The sequence below is a fragment of the Phymastichus coffea genome, unplaced genomic scaffold, assembly GCF_024137745.1.
Source record: "Phymastichus coffea isolate CEN01 unplaced genomic scaffold, Cenicafe_Pcof_1.1 PCOF00014, whole genome shotgun sequence".
Lineage (NCBI taxonomy): Eukaryota > Metazoa > Arthropoda > Insecta > Hymenoptera > Eulophidae > Phymastichus > Phymastichus coffea.
Window position 1 is genome coordinate 4274104 of NW_026706825.1, and position 21774 is coordinate 4295877.

At 35.7% G+C, this 21774-nt stretch overlaps 1 protein-coding gene across 1 annotated transcript in view; it reads right to left on the reverse strand.

Annotated features, from left to right (window-relative positions):
- Positions 1-206: 206 nt before the first annotated feature.
- Positions 207-21774, reverse strand: part of LOC131674328 (uncharacterized) — a 105125-nt gene continuing 83557 nt past the window's right edge. Inside the window, exon 2 of the mRNA XM_058952941.1 lies at positions 207-1486. Coding sequence (XP_058808924.1) covers positions 537-1486 — 950 coding nt within the window. The 3' untranslated portion in view covers positions 207-536. The remainder of the gene's footprint in view (positions 1487-21774) is intronic.

Sequence of the window (21774 nt, forward strand, 5' to 3'; positions counted from 1 at the left end):
AATTCATTCTATTTTTATATTGGCTTCCGGCACCATCATTAAGATAAATAATTTTTTTTACAGTATTTTGAAATGTATTTTTGACGAATTCAATTAAATTTTTTTGATATTTAGCATAAATTCTTTTTCGTAAGAAATTCAAAGACTTTTAAAGACTTCTAGAAGCTATTACAAATTGGTGTTTATATTTTCTACCATATATTTTTGCATATACGTCATTCTCACGCCCGATCTAATGCACAGAGCAAATGTTTCATTCAATGTTGTTTCAGATTTATATTACTTAAGCAAGTAATATAAATTACTCAAGCATGAAAAAATGCATACACATACACACTTTCAACCTGGCGATGTGCACGGACAGCAGCAAGAACCTTAAATGGTAGAAGACCGATAGAGCGGTGATTCTATGTTACAATTTGTTGAAAGAGATTTTTCCGGTTTATTTAATAATATAATGAGATATAGAATTTGATTGAACTACGAAATATATAATGATATACACAAAAAATAAAGTTTTTTAGTTGCATATTGTATTACTTTTCAATAAAATGATTGGAAACATCTATTTCCCATGATACTTTTTTACATCTTACAATATATGTAATACATGAATAACAGAAATTCATTGCACAGTATAATTTCTTAAAGTTAAGTGATGGAGTACAAGGTTCTGCAGATATATTAAAATACGTAAGGGGAAAACGAAGATTATTATTAAATATTTTTTCTTTTAAATTATTGATTTGTACTATTCTTATTAAGTTTCCAATTCTAGATATAGATACAGAAAACTGCTTTGCATTCACAATCGATGAAGGTACACATATATCAATTGATTGGTAACAAAGTTTGCAATATTTATTAGCAGAGAAGCTATAATCAAGGTCTAACTTTTTACTTAGCTCATTAAGTGTTTTAATGATATTGTCAACCGAATTCAGTTTTAAAATGAAATCTTTAGTCAATTTCTGTATATGGCCTTCGAACTTATTTACATTTTTGTCATAGTTTCTATAATTCTCATGACTGTAAACATTAGTAGGAATACTTAAATTGAAAATGTCCATAGGGTATAACACTTGAATATTCATATTTTTTTTACAATGGAAACCTTGAAATGATATAATACTCTTATGACCTAGAATCATACTACTTATAATATCAGATGTTGAAGTGATGGTACATTTATTAAAAATAACAGTAGCACAGTTTAATGACCTAGCGGCAGAGCAAACAACTTTGTATTGCATTTTTAATATTAGATCTTGATTTAATGTACTGCTTAATAATTTGTTTGAATATGAATAACATTTCTTTAAATCTTTATCAACTTTACAAGTTTTTATAGATTTTATTAGTATCCTTTCATTAACAAAAAAATCACTTAGAGAGACTGTGTAGCCTTTGAAGTTAAGTTTCCCTCCTTTCTTGAAGAAATTATTTGTTATTCTATAGAATACTGCATTCTCATCGATACTATCACCTAGAAAATGAAAAAGATAATGTTTAATATAATACGTACTATGAAAGCTACATAAAAATAATATTTGATAAAGTAGAAATCTTAAATCAAGTTTATTAATACAAATATAATGGAAATTTTTGTGATTGTAGGAAGGTATTATTATAAGAAATACCATGTATTAATTTTGATATTAGCTGGTCTATATGCTGTGATGATATTATACACGGTGATTCTGAAACAATGGATAAAACTAATATCACTAGATTCGACTTCAAAAATTATTTAAGATGATATTATTTCAAAATTTTTTTGGTAATTAGGTAATGAGATAACCAATTTTAAAGAGCAGCTGATCAACGGGCTGCTTTAGAAAGTAGAATGCAGCTTGACGAGCGCGGAGCGGTGAGAGGGCTGACATGCGCAATTCATTGAAAATGGTGCTCAACTACATTTATGCGTGTTCACGATCAAGACTGTCTGATATAACTTTGTTATTATCAGATTTAATCTTGCTGAAAATAAGAGAAAAAAACCAAACAGATCTTGAATGATTGTGTTAAGAAGTCGCAGACTTAAAGACAGGAGTGAGAATATTGCCACTGATCACTTAATTATTTTACTAAAAAGTCTTTGGATTATCCACTTGGAAAAGTCCCAGGAAAAGCTACTGGAAACTATCTCACCTTGATAGCAGGTTCTGGTAGTCACAAGCGATTTTCCCGAAAAATCCTGAGGAAAGTCCTCTGAAAAATCCACTAGTAATGCCTCTGAAAACTCTCTTAGTTTGGCAGTAGGCACCAATATTTGAAGGTGAACTTCTATCCATGATAGAAGATAGACCACTGGAGAAGCCTCTGAGAAAGTCTCTGAAAAAGCCACAGAAAATGTCACTGAAAATGCCTCTGAAAACTCTTTTAGTTTGGCAGTAGGCACTGGTAGTTGTACTTCTATCTGTGATAGAAGGTTGGAAGGCTTCAGTGAGATCCGATGCTGGTTGATCTGCTCGAAAATAATGACTTGAGTGAGCCGGTGCACTAATCTTTATACCCTTGTTCAGAACGCTCAGAGTGCTCTCTCCTATTATGTCATTTTTTAGAAGAAATGACAAAATGATCTATAAAGAGTCGCCTTCTGGGGAATTATGAGATCAGTTCTGGGTGAATTAGTGTCGTCAGAGAAGATTTGATTCCAGTTGCTACTTATAAACCAAAATATAAAACAAGCATCATCAATGGGGGGGGAGGGGGGGGAAGAATCAAAATCCGTGATGAGAACGAGATCCCCCACTTGTAAAGGGGTGCTTAGGATTAACCATTTAGAGCGCACCTGGTGCCAGTGACGCCAGAAGTAGAGACTCATAACCGTCGCCAGTCGATATCGTTTAATATTGGGAAGCTCGAAAGAGAGCTTGCAATCTCCTATCACGCGTTTGAGGTGATGCTTGAACGCCTTTACCTCAGCTTTCCATAAACCTCCAAAATGTGGTGCTCGTGGAGGAATAAACTTTCAGCTTATTCCTTTACTTGCCAGTGCGATGGAAACTTCCTTGCTGAAAGAGGAAGCCTTGGAGAAAAGACTCGTCAATTCCTGGGCTGCTCTCTGGAGCGTGGATGGTGTGGCACAATCCTCTGTGACCTGTGAAGCGGCGGAAGGTATGCAGGAAGGTCTTCATGCTCAGGTCAGAGACAACTTCCAAATGAACGGCACGAGTAACGAAGCACACGAAAAGACACACATAACCATTTGTAGCTTTTATGCCTCTTCCCTTGCTAAGCCGTACGTGAAACGGCCCAGCAAAGTCTATACGACAAGTGAAAAATGGTCTCGATGGAGTAATTCGTGATGCAAGCAACGGGGCAATTTGTTGTTCCAAAACTCGCCTTTGAAATCGAGTGCACCAGGTGCAGCGTCGCACTGGTCTACGCATGTCACTGCGTACTTGGGGAATCCAAAAATGATTTCACAGGTAGCTGAAAGTAAGCTGGTGTCCTCCATGGAGAGTAGTACGTATGTGGGTATCTCTTATGAGGAGGGTTGCGAGGTGACTTTCTCGAGGGACTATAGCCGGATGCTTTTCCTCATAAGAGAGACACGTGTTATGAAGACGGCCGCCAATCCTTAATACCCCAAAGTCATCCAGAAAGAGCAAGCACCGACGGATTGTCGAGCTTTTGGGAAGAGGGATCCTTTTGAGAAAGCTCTGATTTCCTCGGTGAGTCGTTCCTGCTGGAAAGCTCTCAGGATGGATCGTGTAGACGACAGTATCTCCAAGGCTGATAAAACCTGGTAGAGAGGCTACGTTAAGGAGCCTCGTATATTTGCTGGCCAGCGGAGTACGTATGCGAATACTTGCACCAACCTCATCAGTGATATAAACCGGCTGAACGAGAGGTTCTCTTCCTGTAGTGTTTTGTGAAGTAGCACACGTTGAAGAGGTTTGCTCTCCAGTGTTGATGAGAATTAGCAGGCGGGTGCCCATGTGTCCCAATTATTCAGTAACTAAGCAGGTCCTGATCATAGGGGGTTATCTCAGAGCTAGCGGGAGGCGAGACCCCGTGAGGCAACATCGGCAGGGTTGTCTTCGGAAGCGACATAGCTCCATGGAGCCTGAGAAACCAACGTGTATCTAGCTCACTCGGTTGGCTACAAAGATTTGCCAACGGAACGGATGTTCTCTGAGCCATATCAGTGTTACCGTGGAGTCCGACCAGCAGAAAATCTTGCTGGGCCTTCGGGTTAGCTGTAGAACCATCGCTACCGCCAATCGAGCCAGTAGTAAAGCTGCGCAAAAGTTCCAGTCGAGGCACGCTATTTACTTGATCGGTGCCAGCTTGGTTTTTGCTATGAGTAAGGAGGAATGACAAACACCTTGAGAATCCTGTGTCACAAAATAAAGGCAGGTCCCATAAGCTCGCTCGAACACATCACAAAAACCGTGTAGGAACCAGAGTGCGTCGGGATTGCATCCTAGAAATCAAGGAATAGCGATGTCTTCCACGTAACGGAGTTACCTGCAGAAAATAGTACATTCTTCCAAAGACTCATGATCCAATGGTGAGTCCTAGTCGTGACCGTGCATCCAAAGTTTCTGAATCAGAATTTTGCTTTGAATCACGTGGGCTGGATCCAATCAGCCTACTGGATCAAACAAGCATGCAACTACGGACAAAAGCTTCCTCTTGATAGTTGGCGGGATAAGACGTTCGTCCTTGGCATCTACACGTGGTCGCCAGCGAAGCCCCAATGTAGACACTACGTCTTCTTCAGCTAACGGCAAATCCTGAGTGGAAACATTGGTCAGACCTGCCATCAGTGCACGATGATTCGATGATCATTTATCGCGATCGATCCCGGCTGCTCGGAGAATCCCGATTAGTTCGTTCTTGGCATCCATAATCAAATCTAAGGAGTCAGCTCCGGCGAAAGTGTCGCCAACGTAGGTGTTATGATTCAGAATGTCGGCTCCCAACGGGAAGTTAGCTCGTTCATCGGAGGCCAACTAGCGGAGCGCTCTGATAGCTTGGTATGGAGTACAAGAAGTACCATAGCTGACGGTGGTAAACCGGAAGTGCTGCATAACCTGATCCGGAGCATATCTCCAAACAATGCGTAGCAAGTCAGTGTCTTCCTCATGAATTCCACACAAAAGTCATATGTTGAGAGGAAAATTAGAATATAGAGGCCGAGGCCTGAACAATGCGGCTTATCAATTTCGTTTGCTAACTGCAGTTTTCAGTAATTCAACAATTACTTGAATTTACATTAATTATATTCTTTGAGATCAATCGACGAATTATGACAATGAATTATTTATATTACTAAGTAACTCAAAAATACAAGCGTTTTTAAAAAATTATGCTACATAGCGTAAAACAAGCTATGGTATTCATAAACAATTTGGAAAAATACAATATTTTTTCTTTTGTTATTTTCTAATGATTATAAAAATACTTTAAAACAATTTTTTATTTAGAAAAAGAATTGGCGTGATTTTTTTATCATGATATTTTAATAATAAAATAATTAAAAAAAAATTAATCTAAAAAAAGGGTGCAAGCTAATGTATAAAATTAACCCTTTGCGGCACAGTGGGAATACGTATTCCCACCTTTTTTCATAGCATTTTTTGCAAATTTAGAATAGTTTTTGATGAATTTACCCTGAGTTTTTTGTTGTTTTACGATTATAGGATGATATACAATTCAAATTTACGTCAATTGGTGCCACAACTTTTATTAATTTGTTAATATTGTTAAACAAAGACGAAAAAACAGCCCTATTTATAAACAAAATTCATTATTGAAGAAACTTTCAGTTATAATTTTACAAAAATTTATACAAAGGAGTTTTTGGGATCGCTAATCACGATTCTGAACTCAGAATTTTGAAATTTAAAATGGCGCATCCAAGATGGCGGCATAAATTCAGTGTATATTTTTTATTTCATTGAAAATTTGTATACAAGGGTTTTTGGAATCGCTGATCACGATTCTGAACTCAGAATTCCGAAATTTAAAATGGCGGATCCAAGATGGCGGCAAAAATTTGGTTTATATTTTTTATTTTATTGAAAAATGGTATACAAGGGTTTTTGGGATCGCTGATCACGATTTTGAACTCAGAATTTCGAAATTTAAAATGGCGGATTCAAGATGGCGGTAAAAATTTGGTGTATATTTTTTAATTTATTGAAAATTAGTATACAAGGGTTTTTGGGATCGCTAATCTCGATTCTGAATCCAGAATTTCGAAATTCAAAATGGTGAATCCAAGATTAGATTGATTTTTTTTGTATTTTTGTTTTTTTTATGTTTTTTTTTCACTTTTATATTTTTATCTTCTCACCTTCAATTTTTTAATTATCTTAGCTTTTTAATTCATTTCAATCTTTCATGAATGATACTTCAAAAAGCAATTTCTGTCTACTTGTAAACATAATGGTACGTTGCACGTACTACATGACCATTTAGTTCGCACATCTTTTGTTTTTGTACTGCAGTGAGCGCATCTCCTATAATTATCAATTGGTGTTGGCATATGAGCAGATAGAGAGCGTCTTTTTTCAACAGAAACTTGTGGTTTGTGAAGATTGGTTTGTGTAGGTTGTCGCTTTCTTCCTTTTTTAGTTGGAATTTTGTGAGAAATCAATCGATCCACTAAAAGTAGTCTGAACTTCTTCAATGTTATAGGATTATCAGCGTTTATTTTTGAAAATATGATGAATGAATTTGTAATAGTTAGATCAATGAAATGCCAAAATAATCTATGCCACCACTTTTTGGACTTTCGATCTATTTTATATGTAGATAACAAACGATCAGCGTTATCGACAAATCCCATGTATTTGTTGTAATCAGAGCACATGACTGGACAATCTACCTGCACTCGTGTGCCATTTTTCTGTGTTCGATTTACTGTTGTCACTTCGGATGGATCATGGTAATTTGACAGGAAACAAACACCTTTCTTATCCATCCATTTTATCTAAGTAATACCAGTATCAGACGTTCGAAAATCGTATTGTCCATGTTTCATTTGTTTATCAAGCATTACAGATTTAGGTAACCAAGTACGATTGGAACGTACAGTTCCGCAAGCAAATATTTTGTCTTCTTTCAGTGAAATTAATAGATCGACACCAGTGAAAAAATTGTCAAAGTACACATGGTGTTTTTTACCAACAAGTTCATGCGTCAAATCTTTGACAACTCGTGCTCCTAACTGTTTCTCAGAACTTTCGGTTTTGCCGGTATAAACTTGAAATTCACATACGTAACTGGACTCATCCGCACGAATCCAACATTTATATCCTCATTTTATTGGTTTTGCTGGCAAGTATTACTTCAGGCTACTTTGACCTTTGAATTTTATCATGGATTCATCGATAGATTGATTTACTTGGTTTCCAGCAAGTTTTGAATGTTTCTTGAAGTCTATCCAGCAATGGTCTCAATTTATACAATTTATCATAATTAGGCTCACCTTTTTTAGGTTCTGTGCTGTTGTCGGATATATGCAAATTACCTAATATGAATCCGAAACGAACAACCGGCATTAGCGAGCTTATATATGAATCCTTCAACTTTGGGTCACTCGACCGATAGTCGCGATAAGAAGGCAGTTTTTTTATTCCCATCAGAATATTAATTCCTAGAAAAATCAGTAACTCTTCTTTTTTGATCAATTGCTTTTCCTGAGTTTTCTCCTGTGTATATTTATTTGTTTGCTGAACTAGTAAATCCAGCATGTCGTCAGGAAAAAGACACAAAAAAATATTTAGTGGAGATTTTACGTTTTCGGGGATATTTGGTCCGAAATCAGCAGTGAATTGATCATCATCTCTATTTTTTCCTTTTTTCTTCCATACTTCATTGCCAGAGCGTTCTCCTTGATCTTCATCTGAATCGCTGTCACCTTCATTCTCTTCAAGCTGATCTTCGGTTTCTACATTTATATCATCCTCCTCTTGGTCTGAATCAACAAGTCCATCTACTGACTCCGTGTCGCTAGGAATATCAGCGATTTCCATTTTGTATGAGATACGAGTACAACTGAAAGAATTTTTAACACTCGCTATATTTTTACTCTTATGTATACGTATATAATTTCAGGATTATTGAAGTCAAGCAAGTTTGGTAATGATTTATCCTCTGATTTACTGAATTGGCATTGGATCTAATGGAGTACCAGCATACAGAAATTACAACATTTGAACAGATGACGGTTTGTTACAGCCTCTATTGATGGAAGGAGTTGACTTTTAAAAATATGGAATTTCAGAACTTTTCGCAGAAAGAAAGGAAATTTTCGAAGAAATATGATCACCCATCCCGAAAACCTCTACATGCACATTTTCAGAAGAAATTCTGAAATATCAATATTTGCTGTCGTCTTGGATTCGTTATTACGAATTTCGGAAATTTGAGTTTAGATTCATAATTAGCGACCGCAAAAACCCTTGTATACCAACTTTCAATAAAATAAAAAATATACACCAAATTTTTGCCGCCATCTTGGATCCGCCATTTTAAATTTCAAAATTCTAAGTTCAGAACCGTGATCAGCGATTCCAAAAACCCTTGTATACAAATTTTCAATCAAATAAAAAATATATATTGAATTTACGCCGCCATCTTGGATCCGTCATTTTGACCGTCATTTTGAATTTCGGAATTCTGAGTTCAGAATCGTGATCAGCGATCCCAAAAACCCTTGTATACCAATTTATACGAAAACTGGTTTCTCTGAAAAATGTATGCCGCAAAGGGTTAAATTAAATGCATGCGTTTCAATTACGAAGTTTAATAAGAATAATAATTTTCCCTTCTCTTGATGAACTTCGTAACTCTCTGTTCCTCTATCGCAATTTCTCTTGTGAGTAAACGTGTGTACGTGCATTTTTGCACAGCGTATTCTCTTGTAGATGATAAAATAGTCCATAACATAATACAAGAATATTAAAGAATTTATTTCAGAATAATCTTTGTGACTTTTTCTTGTTCCCAAAACTAAAGAGACCTATGAAAGGACGAAGATTTGCAACGATTGAAGAGATAAAGACTGCATCGCTGGAAGAGCTCAAGGCTATATCGAAAAGTGCTTATGAGAAGTGCTTTGAGGATTGGAAAAACCGTTGGCATAAGTGTATTATATCTGAAGGGGATTACTTTGAAGGGGACAATATAAATATTGATAAATAAATAAATATTTTTTCTTAAAAATACAAAGTCACCTAACTTTATGAACACACCTCGTAAGATAATGTTTAGTTGTAGTTACTAAAATAATATTGTCATATTCAAGATTTTATTAAGACAGTCGCGGATCTTTGGTCCGCTGCTAGACTGTTGCTGCTCAGCTGTTGCCCTTGCAAATGGGATGGATGTATCGAAAATGAAGAGATTGGGTGTAGCTTGATTTGATGATTTATTGCCCAGTCAACTAATGAGAGCGATTGATTGATTGATTGATTCTTCTTTACTTACTCTTCAGCAAAATTTACATATTAGTGAAATTTTCACATGACATATTTATATTACATATATAATACATATATATCACAGTTAATTTCAATAATAATTATTTTCGTCAAGGTATCACTGTCTGATTACATTACAATTATCAATTTTAGAGATTTCCTCAGTCCAAACAAGTCAATAAATTAACATAATAAACATTAACTTATAGCTAAAGAGAATTAGATTAGATTGAACTGTTAACGTGTCAGAGTTCCAGGAAATTGTGTATATAATGTATATAACAAGACCAGAAGTTTTTTGTTACAACTAATGATGCAGTTAGAAGATATTCAAAGATAATTGTCATGATCAACTTTATTAACTAATAAAAAGTTCTATTAATACTCCAAGGCCTACACCCTAAGCTACAAAAAGTATTCTCTCGCCCTTGCCTTGAAAAAGCCAAGCGATGACGCGTGTCTCAGACTCGGAGGAAGAGACTTCCAGGGACGGCCCCTTTAGTCCAAGCATTCTAGAGAAATCACAAACAATAACTGTATAAAGGTATAAGACGTCGAGAAAAGGTTTGTATCGTGGTGATTAAAGAACTTTTGTATGAAACATTTTTTCGCTTTCCCAGATTGTTTCCGAGTTTTTCTACTTGAAAAAATGTGTACCTTTCAGGATACGTACCTCGATGACCAATAATTGAAAAAAATTTTTTGAAGAGCGTTTTTAGATGTAGTTTTTCAAGGCCTACACAATGGCTGTCTTACTTTTTCAAAAGAAAATCGCTAAGTGTGTTAAAAAACGTTAAAGTGGTTTTTTTTTGTGAAAGTTGTGACTTTGACCTTGAAATTTTCAAGGTCAAATTGAATAATTTTGAATCGGAATAATTTTCCTGTATTCAGCATCACTTCAGCTTTAAAACAGCCTTTGATTCATTTCCATATCGTGTTTCTATCGCATGCAATTTTATTTTGTCACAACATTTTTCATTTTAGACCATAGTGCGACGTTTCTCACAAAAAAGGAAAAAAAGGTTTTTTTTTTGTACGATTAATCGTGTGTAACTTTGGTTAGGTTCAAGCAAACATTTAGTTAGAGGTTCATTCCCTGCATTTTATAATTTTGAACATTTTCCAAACAGATTCAAGTCGATACGATCAACCGTTCTTGAGTTATCGTGCACGCCAGTTACAAAAAAGTGGTTTTGAGAAAAACGCGTGCAGGTAGCGAGAGCGGTACGCTCTCACTTTTGAAGCAGTAAAATCAGTCAATGAGGTAGAATTCGACCAAACCGACTGTGGGACATCAATTCTGGAGGTAAATACTATCGAAAAATGCAACAACAAAAAATCGATTTTTTCAATCCGTCACATTGAAAGGTCCCCTTAAAAGTTTTTTATAACAGTAACTTGATAATTAATGAACCTTAATAACAAATGGCAGACAAAAATTCGGAAAATAACATCGAGACAGACTTTATCAAAGAGCGCGATTTTGACGTGATTCAATACATATAACCGCTATTACAATACGAACGTAACGACAGATTGTCAATGAATATAATACATTTTTATTGGTTTTTTGCATGAAAAATAAAATAAATCCAAATTGAAAAATAACACATGTTCATTAGATAAATATTAATTATTTAATACATAGCATGTATTAAAAAAGATGAACATCTTCGGCGTTGCTATTCACGTCGGAATCATCGTATTCCAGATCTTCTTCAGTCTCGCAATCACTTTGCTTGTCCGAATCAACCTCATTGGCATCTCGTGCAAAAATAAATATAAAATATTATAATTTAATATTGACGGAATAACAATACAGCCAATATTAAGATGTATACCTTCAATCTGTGGCTCATCGATTATAATGTCTTGAATAGAGGATGGCATTTGAGATCCATAAAACCATTGAAATTCTAATTTCGAATTAATCCGTAGTCTTCTGGTATTAAAGTTGTTGGAATTTTCTTGTACGCATTGTTCCATATTCTCGTAATATATATCAATCTTAAAAAATACAGTCTCAATTCAACTGCACAAGGAGGTATCGATGAAGCATCAAAATTTCGAAGTTATTTTTTTTTTTGACGATCGGAAACTTTATAGTTCTTCAAAAAAAGTAAAAAACGAGCATTGTTCATAGAACCAAGAGACTTACTACCGTATATCATACACACAAATTTTTCTACATTTTTAAAAGCATCTTCTCTATTGCATTCTTCACTGCCTAATTCAACGAAAGTCTGTTGGAATTGTTTACCTTTTTCTAAAATTTGAAAAGGACGCGCTTTGCCTTTTTTTGAAAAACGCCGGGTTATAATCGCATCCAGTGAAGGCATGAAAGGCAGCTACTAATTTACAAAACAAATCACCGTATTTATCGTAATTTACAATGTTATTTATAATGCCCGTTCAAATCCAAACTATATTATTGTTTTTCAGGTTACTCGTGTTAGCTAACATTATTATGAGAATGTCTGTGTCAGAACAGTTTATAATGATGTTAGCTTAATGTTCAATATTACACGCTGTAACAGGGTGCTGCCTAGCCGCAAATCCCGGGTAATTGTACTCCTCAATACGGCCAGACGGTGCACTGTAAGCTGTATGCTTCTAGCACACTTACTCACCTGGCTCCGGTGTACGCATGCGCCGTGTCTACTCAGCGATCTAACTTGGATGCGCGATCTCTCCGCAAAGTGGCGCTGGTGCGCTAGCTTACTAGCGCTCCGTCGGACACCGCTAACACCTCGGTCGACGAACAGCTCCTACTATGCTCGCGCGATCCGTGCTGGATTACCGGCGCGTTCAAATCTAATGTAAACAATAACACCGATGCCAGACAAAGGGAAGACGAAATAATAAGAATGTCTCTTATGGATCTCTAACCACTTTATTTAGTCAAAACTAAACCTGTATAAGGGACGATTTGCCGAGAGTCTTACGAACGCTATTTCGACACAATAACTCGAATGGGGAGAGAGAGAGTAGATCTCGCGGACGTCGCGGACTATTCGCACGCACGCTACCTATAGATTCACCGCGCACGCTGCGCGGGATCGTACGCTAAACGCAATTAAAAAGTGCAGCGCACTTACCGCTAAATCGATGAGGATACGATGGCCAACCGTATCCGATTATACTAAGAAAAGAAGAACTGCCCTCCGCGACTGCTTCTTCGCTAATGTTGTTGCGCTGCTGTGGATGTTTCTGAGGTTGAGCTCGCTGCTGCCGAGGCCGCACACGTTGAGCAGTGTGCACACTCGACACTCCACTCACAATTATCTGTACAAACTCCCTGGATCTCACTCGGAAGGAAAAGAACACGTAAAGCCTCTGACTAGCTAAGCTACGATGTAGCCGGACTGAAGGACACAGTCATACTGGCTCGCTAGCTCTCCCCTCCCGGTCATTGCCCCTAACGCGCCCTCTCTCTCTCTCTCTCTAACCCAAACCGATCACGGCTGTTACGCTTAGCCACGCTTAGCAGTTCACGCGAGTCTTAACGATTTTCGGCAACCGTTGCAACGCATGAAAAACAATTTTTGTGTCTGCTTCTTCGTGATTTTCCAACCTAAAATTATCATTTATTGAAAATTCAATATTCTCATTTTCTACTTTATATTCGTAACAGCTATCAAAATTCAGCAAGACTGTTTTATTTTTAAAAAATGGCTTTAAGTTCGGACTTTGCCAATGTAATATGAAAAATTGAACAACTTCTTTAAATTTCTTATTTTTCACTTCATTGGCAAAATCTGACGGTCGCGTTTGATCGGGTCCAGAAATCACATACGAATGCTCATCATAGTCACTTCCGTTTTTAATTCCTCAATAGTATTATAACTACAACAATGCCCTTATTTATTGATGATGTCAATTACTTTTCTGTTACTAGTTATGCTTTTATGAGTCATTCCAAGCGGTATGTGCTAGGAAGTTTTAATTTTACCTGAATTGACAGCATAAATAAGATCTTAGACAATTGAATTAACTTTGCGCGAGCAGTTACAGCTTCAAACAGTCCTTGGATTATTGTCGCAAATTAACGATTTCAAAAATAAAAACAGATTATCCAGAATCTCGCATTCCCCGTTTATCAAGTTTTGCGATGTTAAATTGCTTGCCAAAGGTTGAGGTTTTATCCATAGCAATTTTTTTCTTAATATGCAATGCTCTCTAAAACTTCTTACATCGCGCGTCCGTCTCTAATAAAACTGTTCAAATGGGATCGTAAGTTGTTATAGGGTTTATGAGAAACGGCAAAGGAATTATTTTTGATGATTGATATGGTTTACCATTGGCACAAAGCTCCATGAAACCGTTTCAGCCAACAGTTTTTTCTGGATTTGTTTTTTTTTCCATACAACCATAAAAAGTCTTTTATAGTCAAAATCGGATTAGCAGATACTTCATGTACAGCATTTAAATTTATTAATGTAATGGCATTTAGATCAACATCTTTTCTTTTTACAAATTGTTTGGGTGACAGCAAGCCAAAATTATCGTTGGTGCAAAACTAGGACTTTATTTTTAATCTCGCTGTTACTTTGTCGAGTACAATGTCTTCTGCTGGCGTCGCGCACATAATGTAACCAGTTGCATGGAATGTATTACGTCCATCTGGTGTATTTGTATTACGGTCCGCATTGTCAAATATAAACTGCAGAAAGCTGTTTTTTTATGAATACTGCTTTCTACTTTGAGCAATGTAATCTTCGAACCACAATGTTTCCCGGTAAGATTCACAGAGCCCAAGATACGCCAGAGAATCAATCAAATTTCTCGATCCATGCTTTTCATGGAGAGATATAGATAGTTCAAGCGTGAATAAAGATATAAATGCACGCGGTCTCATTGATGAAACTAACCAATGAGTAGACATTAAAACTGTTATTCCATTTTTTTTCATCAATTTTCGATTTTTTCCCGTGACTTTTTATTATAATTTCTAAAAATAGTTTTAACAAATGAGGACACTGTTTTTCGATATTATATAAAAAATAATACGGAGCTGAATACTCGTCTATTTTATAGTATTTTGCACGTTTATCGTTCAATATTATTTTTGCTGCACTTTTTACAATTTCTGTTTTCAATTCTTTAGAATCTTTTGTTTTACTTATTTGATCAATCCATACTTTTGAGAATTTGATTTTTATCGTTTATAAAACAAAAATACACATTATTTTTAAAAGCATACGTTGATATATCGTCTTCAAAATAACTTTTCAACCGATTTCGAACAGTTCGAAAATCAAATCCTTCGTCCGATTTATAATATTGTTATATTCGATAATTAATTCCTTAATAGAATATTGAAATTGATCTGGATGTACCGCTAGGTAATGAATGATAAACTCAATTAAACCTGTATTTGTCTCGTCGGCCGGATGACCAGGTATGTTTGTTTTTCTTAATATGTAAAATTTGTTAAAGCAACCACGATGATGCAACTCTACATTTTTAATTCGTTTTTAGATCTGTTTATACCAGCTTTCATTAACATTATCTATTATATACTTATTTCTATCTCTCACTGTTGTAACAATATTCTGTCCTATTTGACTCTTTGACTCTTTTTGATGCCAGAATGTTTGGACTACTTATTATTTGGAAAGATCTGCGGGCCGTCTCGGTCCTTGCCTAAACAACCCTTAATTCCGGCTGACCCAATCTTCCTCGATACCTTGGCTTGTGTTCAGTAAAGAATACAACCAGGTAGCCAGGCTCCCGCATTTGCAGATACTTATACATGAGCAGAGACGAGAAATAATCCCTGCGCACGGACATGCGCAGCCAATCCAGTTTCACTCTAAATGAAGAGACCGACTCATCACGTGCGATACCAAAAATATACTTCACACATACGTTACTCAGTCTTTGCAGTCTTTCTCTCTGCCCTGCCTATACTCCCATGCAGAAAGCAGCACAGCAGTCTAGATGCGGCTAGACTAACGACTCCGTCAGTCTGCAGCGGAGTAGTTCTGTAGTACATGGTCTAATGAATCGAAGACTATACAGAGCACTTCTTGTTCTTTTCGCAACCTGATCTATATTCCAAATTAGTTTACAGTCTAGCACCACTCCAAAACTTACAATTTCTTCACTAAAAGGGACAAAAGACCAAAGCAAAGATTATTGCTTTGGTCTTGCCGGCATTTAGTCGCAGATCCGAATTACGAGTTCAGTCCGCTACCAGTCCAGCAGTCTCTGTCAGTATCGAGATTCCTTTTTCTAAGTTATGTTTGGTATGAGCAGATAAATCTGCAAGTCATCTGCATAAAAGAGGTAAGAAATCTCATGTCCATTTAGTACGTCCTTTAGGTCATTGACATACAAACACAACAAAAGCGGTCCCAGCATCAAGTCCCGCGATGCCCCCAGATTCGTCTCCCGCCAGCCCGAGCTCCCACCCTTTGTCTACGATCCCATAGTTAAATTCTCAGCCATGAAAGACCAGATCTGGACATCCGATGGCACAGAGCTGACATGCGGTTAAAGAAGGAGAGAGAGAAAGAGATAAGAGAGATTACGCGTGTGTTCGCGTGGTTAACGGTGGTGGTATGCCGCCAAATTTTCTCACTGCTGCGCGAAAATGGTGCCAGTACAGATGTACATGTATGCGCTGTCCGAAACCTTCTGACGGATCTCTAGCTGGACATTGTGAAAGCGTGGCAGGCGCAAACGGAGCCGCCAGTGCAGCATCAAAGAGTCCTTTCCAGTATTACCCGTAATAACATTCAAACTATTTGATTACATGGTCCGACAAAATTTCAATAGGGAAAATTACTCAAAAATGCAATAGTATCTTTTCGTCAGTTTTGAAAACACTGAATTGGAATCTAGCTTCAAAATTGATCTATCACCTACAGTTCTCCTAAATATTCTAACCTAAAAGTGCGATAATCACGATATTTTGCTATGTTCGAGTTTATGTAACACCATGATTAAATTTTGTTTTAAAAACAAGTAGATTCATAAAGAAGGAACATTCTTGCCCATTAAAACCTATTTTTCGGATTTGAGTTTCCTTTTTTTTCATCGAGATATCATTGATTGAAATTAAATACTTTAATCTTTTAAAATTGTCTTAACTTTCCTATGATTACTGTAACCTCTGATCATATAAGTTCAGATCCTTGAATTTCGATTGAACTCTGTAACCTATGACCATATAACCCTAGATCCTTGAACCTTGAATGCCTTAACCCTCGACCCCTGTAATCTGGGATGTTATAACCTAAATCTAAGAACTTTGAATCCCAATTGCCTTAACCAAATCACCGATCCCTGTAACATGTGACTATAACTCCAGACCCTTGAATCCCAATTGCTTTAACCTCCGATTCCTGTAGCCTGTAACCATATAACTCCATACTCCTGAACCTCAATTGTCTTAACCTTCAACCCTTGTAAGTAGTGGTTTTAACGTTGTTGCGAAACTACTAAATTACTTTACATAAATCAATAATATCTCGATGAAAAAAGACATGTCTAATATAAAAATAGGATTTAAAGAACAAGAGTGCTGTTCTATGATAGTTTTACTCGTATTTGGAAAAAAAATTATTAAACAGTGTTACATAACCTCGAATATAGTAAATATTTGTGATTTTTGCACATTTAGATTAGGATATCTCTAAAACCTCAGGTAATGGATCAAATCTGAATTCTGTTTCCAATTTAGTGCTTCGAAAATTTGTGGAAATATACTGTGCGTTTAATTTCTATATAAAATTTATTTTTGTAGCATGAGATTTTTATTTTCTCATAAAATCGTATCATTTGAATTAATGGGATCAGCCAATATTTGATAGTAAAAATTGAACGTTTTTTTTTGTTAGCGTTGTGACGTCGTGGCAACGACACATCTCAGGTGCACCTGAGACTTGGCGCAGTCTCAGGGTTCTGTTGTTGCTAGTACTGCGATTTCTCGCATAAACTAGCGGGATCACCAATCGAAAATTATTAAAACCGAGGGGGACAGTGCCACTGAACCTATACTTCTACCCTTGGATTCCAATCAATAGTTGTAATCCGAGAGCGCGAAGTATCCTGGGTCCTATCAATAGTAGAACCCGGTTTTCCTATTACAAATTGTACTTGGAGCCTATTAAAAGTAGACTCCAAATACAGAAAAAGGGAAAAATGTTTGAATCATGAGCTATTTCGAAGATAGCGGAGAGATAGATAAGTTACAAAAATAAAAATTTTGTGTGCTTACTCTTTTTTTTTATTGAAAACTTGACACTTTTAACTTGCGGGTCCCTATTCTATATTAGTCGATTTTTCTTGTTTTATTTGTTCCACTTCTTGGGCTTCTTGGTTGCTTGGCTGCTTGGCTCTTTGACTGACTTCTTGTTTAGACTCTTGGTTGGGATCTGACTTCTTGTGCTTCCTTCAGCACTCACTCACTCAAACTCTCTCTCACACACACTGCCCTTTGGGTTTTGTACAGCCCTTTTTATATCAGATGGATAGTTGGGTAGTGAGACCCTTTCTTAGTCTCTCGGTTTCGGGAGGAGTGGAGCAGGCAATGATGCGTTAATTAGCCCGTTTGTCTCTTCTGATTTTCCTCGCTGGATTTTCGGGCCCTGATTGGAGCGGGGGCGTGGAGAAAATCGGGGGCGCGGACGCAAGGGTACAGGTCTTAGCTCTTGAGATTGCTCCTCGAGTATCATTCGCAGCCAAAATTTGTTTAACATTTTGTAATTATTAAATAACCGAAGTCGAAATAAATATAATCGACCGTACATAGCTTATACACTACTTAATATTAACAATCAATATTATAATTGAATTCGCAGCAAAATATAGTTATTAATAATTATGTAATAATAAAATATAATAAAAATAGAGCGATGCTTATTATCTCGCACGCTACGCTGTGTAGATTAATTTCTTATAATAAAAGTTCAATATGTAACATTGAATTTATTAAAATTAACGTATATTTTTTTATTTTTCTATTTTCTGCTTAAAACTAACCTCCGGAGCGAAAACTCGATAAGAGGTTTTGCGGGGCCAAAATTATTTCTGACATATTATTGAAGTTAAAATATTCAAATTAAAAAAAAAAAATTATATCTTAATTTCTAATGCTTAATTTATAGTTTGAAAGGGAAAACAGGAAAACAGATGAGAACATGATGCAGACGCGGTTTTATGGCCCTCTTCTCTTATCAGCATCTCGGCGCCCACGTGTTCGGAGGCTGTATGTAAGTGCGTGGGTGCGAGGGGCGGAAGAGCGTAATAAAAAAAGGAATGCACGCTTACATAAATTTGGACTATAGATTTTATTGCGGGTTGGAGATTGTCAAGGAAAATTTCCCTGCGACATTTGACTCGGTTTCCACAGCTCATGGGAAATGGTTGTAGGTCCATCGTCGGTCTTAAAACTAAAAAAAATTATTTCCTTCATTTAAAATTTAAAATCGTATGGCCCGCCGGCACAGCGTATAAAAATTGTTCTAATAAAAATATCGTTATGAAACTCTTTACATTTTGAAGGACTCAATATGAGCTTTCATTTTCTTTGTTATGAGTACCAAAATCTTATTTTGCGGCCCTAGAAAAATCCTTCAATCATATATCTTATTTTATGAAAAAATTGACTTTACCACGCCTTTCTGAATCTTAGAGTGAACGAAAATCATTTTGAAAGGACCTATCATATTATTAGAACTACTAATATAGAATGAGTAGAGCCAAATTTCAAAAAAATTATTTTTTATACTTTTCGATCTATTTTTCAAATAATATGATGAAAAGACAATTCATAATTTTGGAACAACTGATTAATAAACATGAAAAAATAATTTACTTGAAAATCAGCTCCACTCATTCTATAGTACAGATTCTAACATAAAACTTTCCAAAATAATTTTGCGGTAATGCTAATGTTTAGAAAGGTGTGGTAAAGTTCATTTTTTTAAGAAATAAGATGTTACGATCAAGAGAATTTTTGTTAGGCCTCTAAATAAGATTTTGGTTTTTATGACTAAGAAAATGAGAGCTCTTATGAGTCTTTCAAGATGTAAAAAGTTTCGTAACGATATCTTTATTAAGACGACTTTTATACGCTAACAAAGAAGAGCTAACAATAACACGCACTTACATACAGCCTCCAAACACGTGGGCACCGAGATGCTAATAAGAGAAGAGGGTCATAAAACCGCGTCTGCATCATGTTCTCATCTGTTTTTCTGTTTTCCCTTTCAAACTATAAATTAAGCATTAATTTAGCATTTTTACTATTAAACACCGGCTGGTTCTTTTAAGCAATAAATCATATTACACAGTCAAAAATAACAGTAATATAATTTGTTCGAAGAGAAGATATAGGAACAGATGAACCCTTCTTGATCAAATGAAAATCTTCCTTATTTTAAAAAAAGTAATGTTTTGCCACTCATGTTTACGGTCTTATCAGGTTATAAATTATTGAAAAATTATAAAAACTTGATGAAACAATTATTTTTGAATAACAATTGGCGCAAAGAATCAATATAAATCACGTATTGATAAAACGCTTTGTTCATTTATCATATATGATCAGCGGATAAGCAAACCATCATTAGGTCATATATTTCAAATAATAACAATTTATACTAGTCACAATGGTTATTCAAAAAGTATACTATCATAACTACACAAGCCACTACAAATAACTAATAACAGATAGACTGATTAATGTATTGGTCCGACCTCATCTATTTCATTTCATTTATTTTACTGCTCTACGGTAACCCGCCATACAGCCGAAAATGATGAAAAGTGCAATAAAAACTAAGGCGCTACCTTACATTTATGTTTAGGTGTTTTAGGGCACTCGATTAAAATTATTAAATTATAAAAAGCGTGACGTCACATCTATGCGAATTCTATTGTTTACTACCAAGCAAAATTTGTTATTTTAAATTTTTTCAATGAAGAAAATAACTCTTTTTAGTTAATTTTAATGCGACGATTTCAAATATAAATTTGTTATGCGTATTAATTAATTAATACTTAGCGAAATTATAAATCATGAATAATTTAAAAATACACAATTTTATAATTTTATAATTTTACAATTACAATTTAAAAATTTATAATTAATTAAATTATGCAATTTTTTAATTTATAATTTTACAATACATAATTTTATAATTTTACAAATACAACACATATTTAAATATCACTTAGCGCAGATAGCATCTTTTGAAAGAGAAGCATGAATATGACATATTGGTAACTGATTTTTGAACAAAGTTATCAATAAATAAAAAAATCCTAATTTATGCAAACATTTAAAATTTCGTTACGAAATATATTAACTGTATATACTTATAAAATTAGTCAAAACGATCGTTTTCCAATAGTCGATTTTATATTTGTGCAAGTCTTTGTCGTAGTGACACAAATTACTAAGGAGCAGGTAAGAAAAAATTTTGAATACCAACACGTGTTGTTGCAGTGAACAAATTTAATGTAAGAAGAGAAATACTTTAATATCTACAATTATATACATTGTAACGGGGGGGTAAACCTGCAAAATGAGAAATTTATTTAAGAGCAAACTCCCACGATGCAGAGCAAACCGCCGCTCCGTTAACACGTATGTTAATACGTGTATTCGCCTTAATGTCAGCTGACTTAACTTAGTTGTCTTCGATCAAGCAGAGTTGAACTCACCTTAAGTCACGTGCCTTGTGATACTCGATGAGTTTTAAGTGTAATCGACTTTGCTCCTAATCCACTTAATCCCCTAGCTGTAATCGGATTAAAACCTAAGCCTTTTTCAATTGTTTAAACTATTAGGAAAAATCATATGACGAAATCGGCGAATAAGTTTAATAGATTTTATTAACAAAAATATCTACAGTCTTTGTCGGGCCGAAAGACTGCCGCACGCGAATAGGATTTACAATTAAATAACTTTCGGTGAGAAAGAGAGAGAGAGAAGATACGAAAATTGGCGCGATCTAACGCTCGGCGCGAATACAAAAAATATCAACGCTAACACGGTTGAATCAAAATACTAAATGTATTTTGTCACGCGATAATTAAGGGAGGTGCACCTACCCTGCGGTGCAATTACGGTGATCAGCCGTAATTGTTGATGTTAATAAATTATTAACTGCCTCTGGTCCTAAGTTATCAGCTGTGCTGCCTCGTACCGCCTATCAGCTGCAAATCTGCTGCTACCGTACGCTGCAATCCGTAGATCACGTTGTTGCACTCACGCGCGTAATTATTCTGGATAAGAAGAAAAAACAGTGCAAATAAACTTCGTCGATATCTACTCGTAACAACAGCTGAGACGTAACTGCTAATTTAAAAG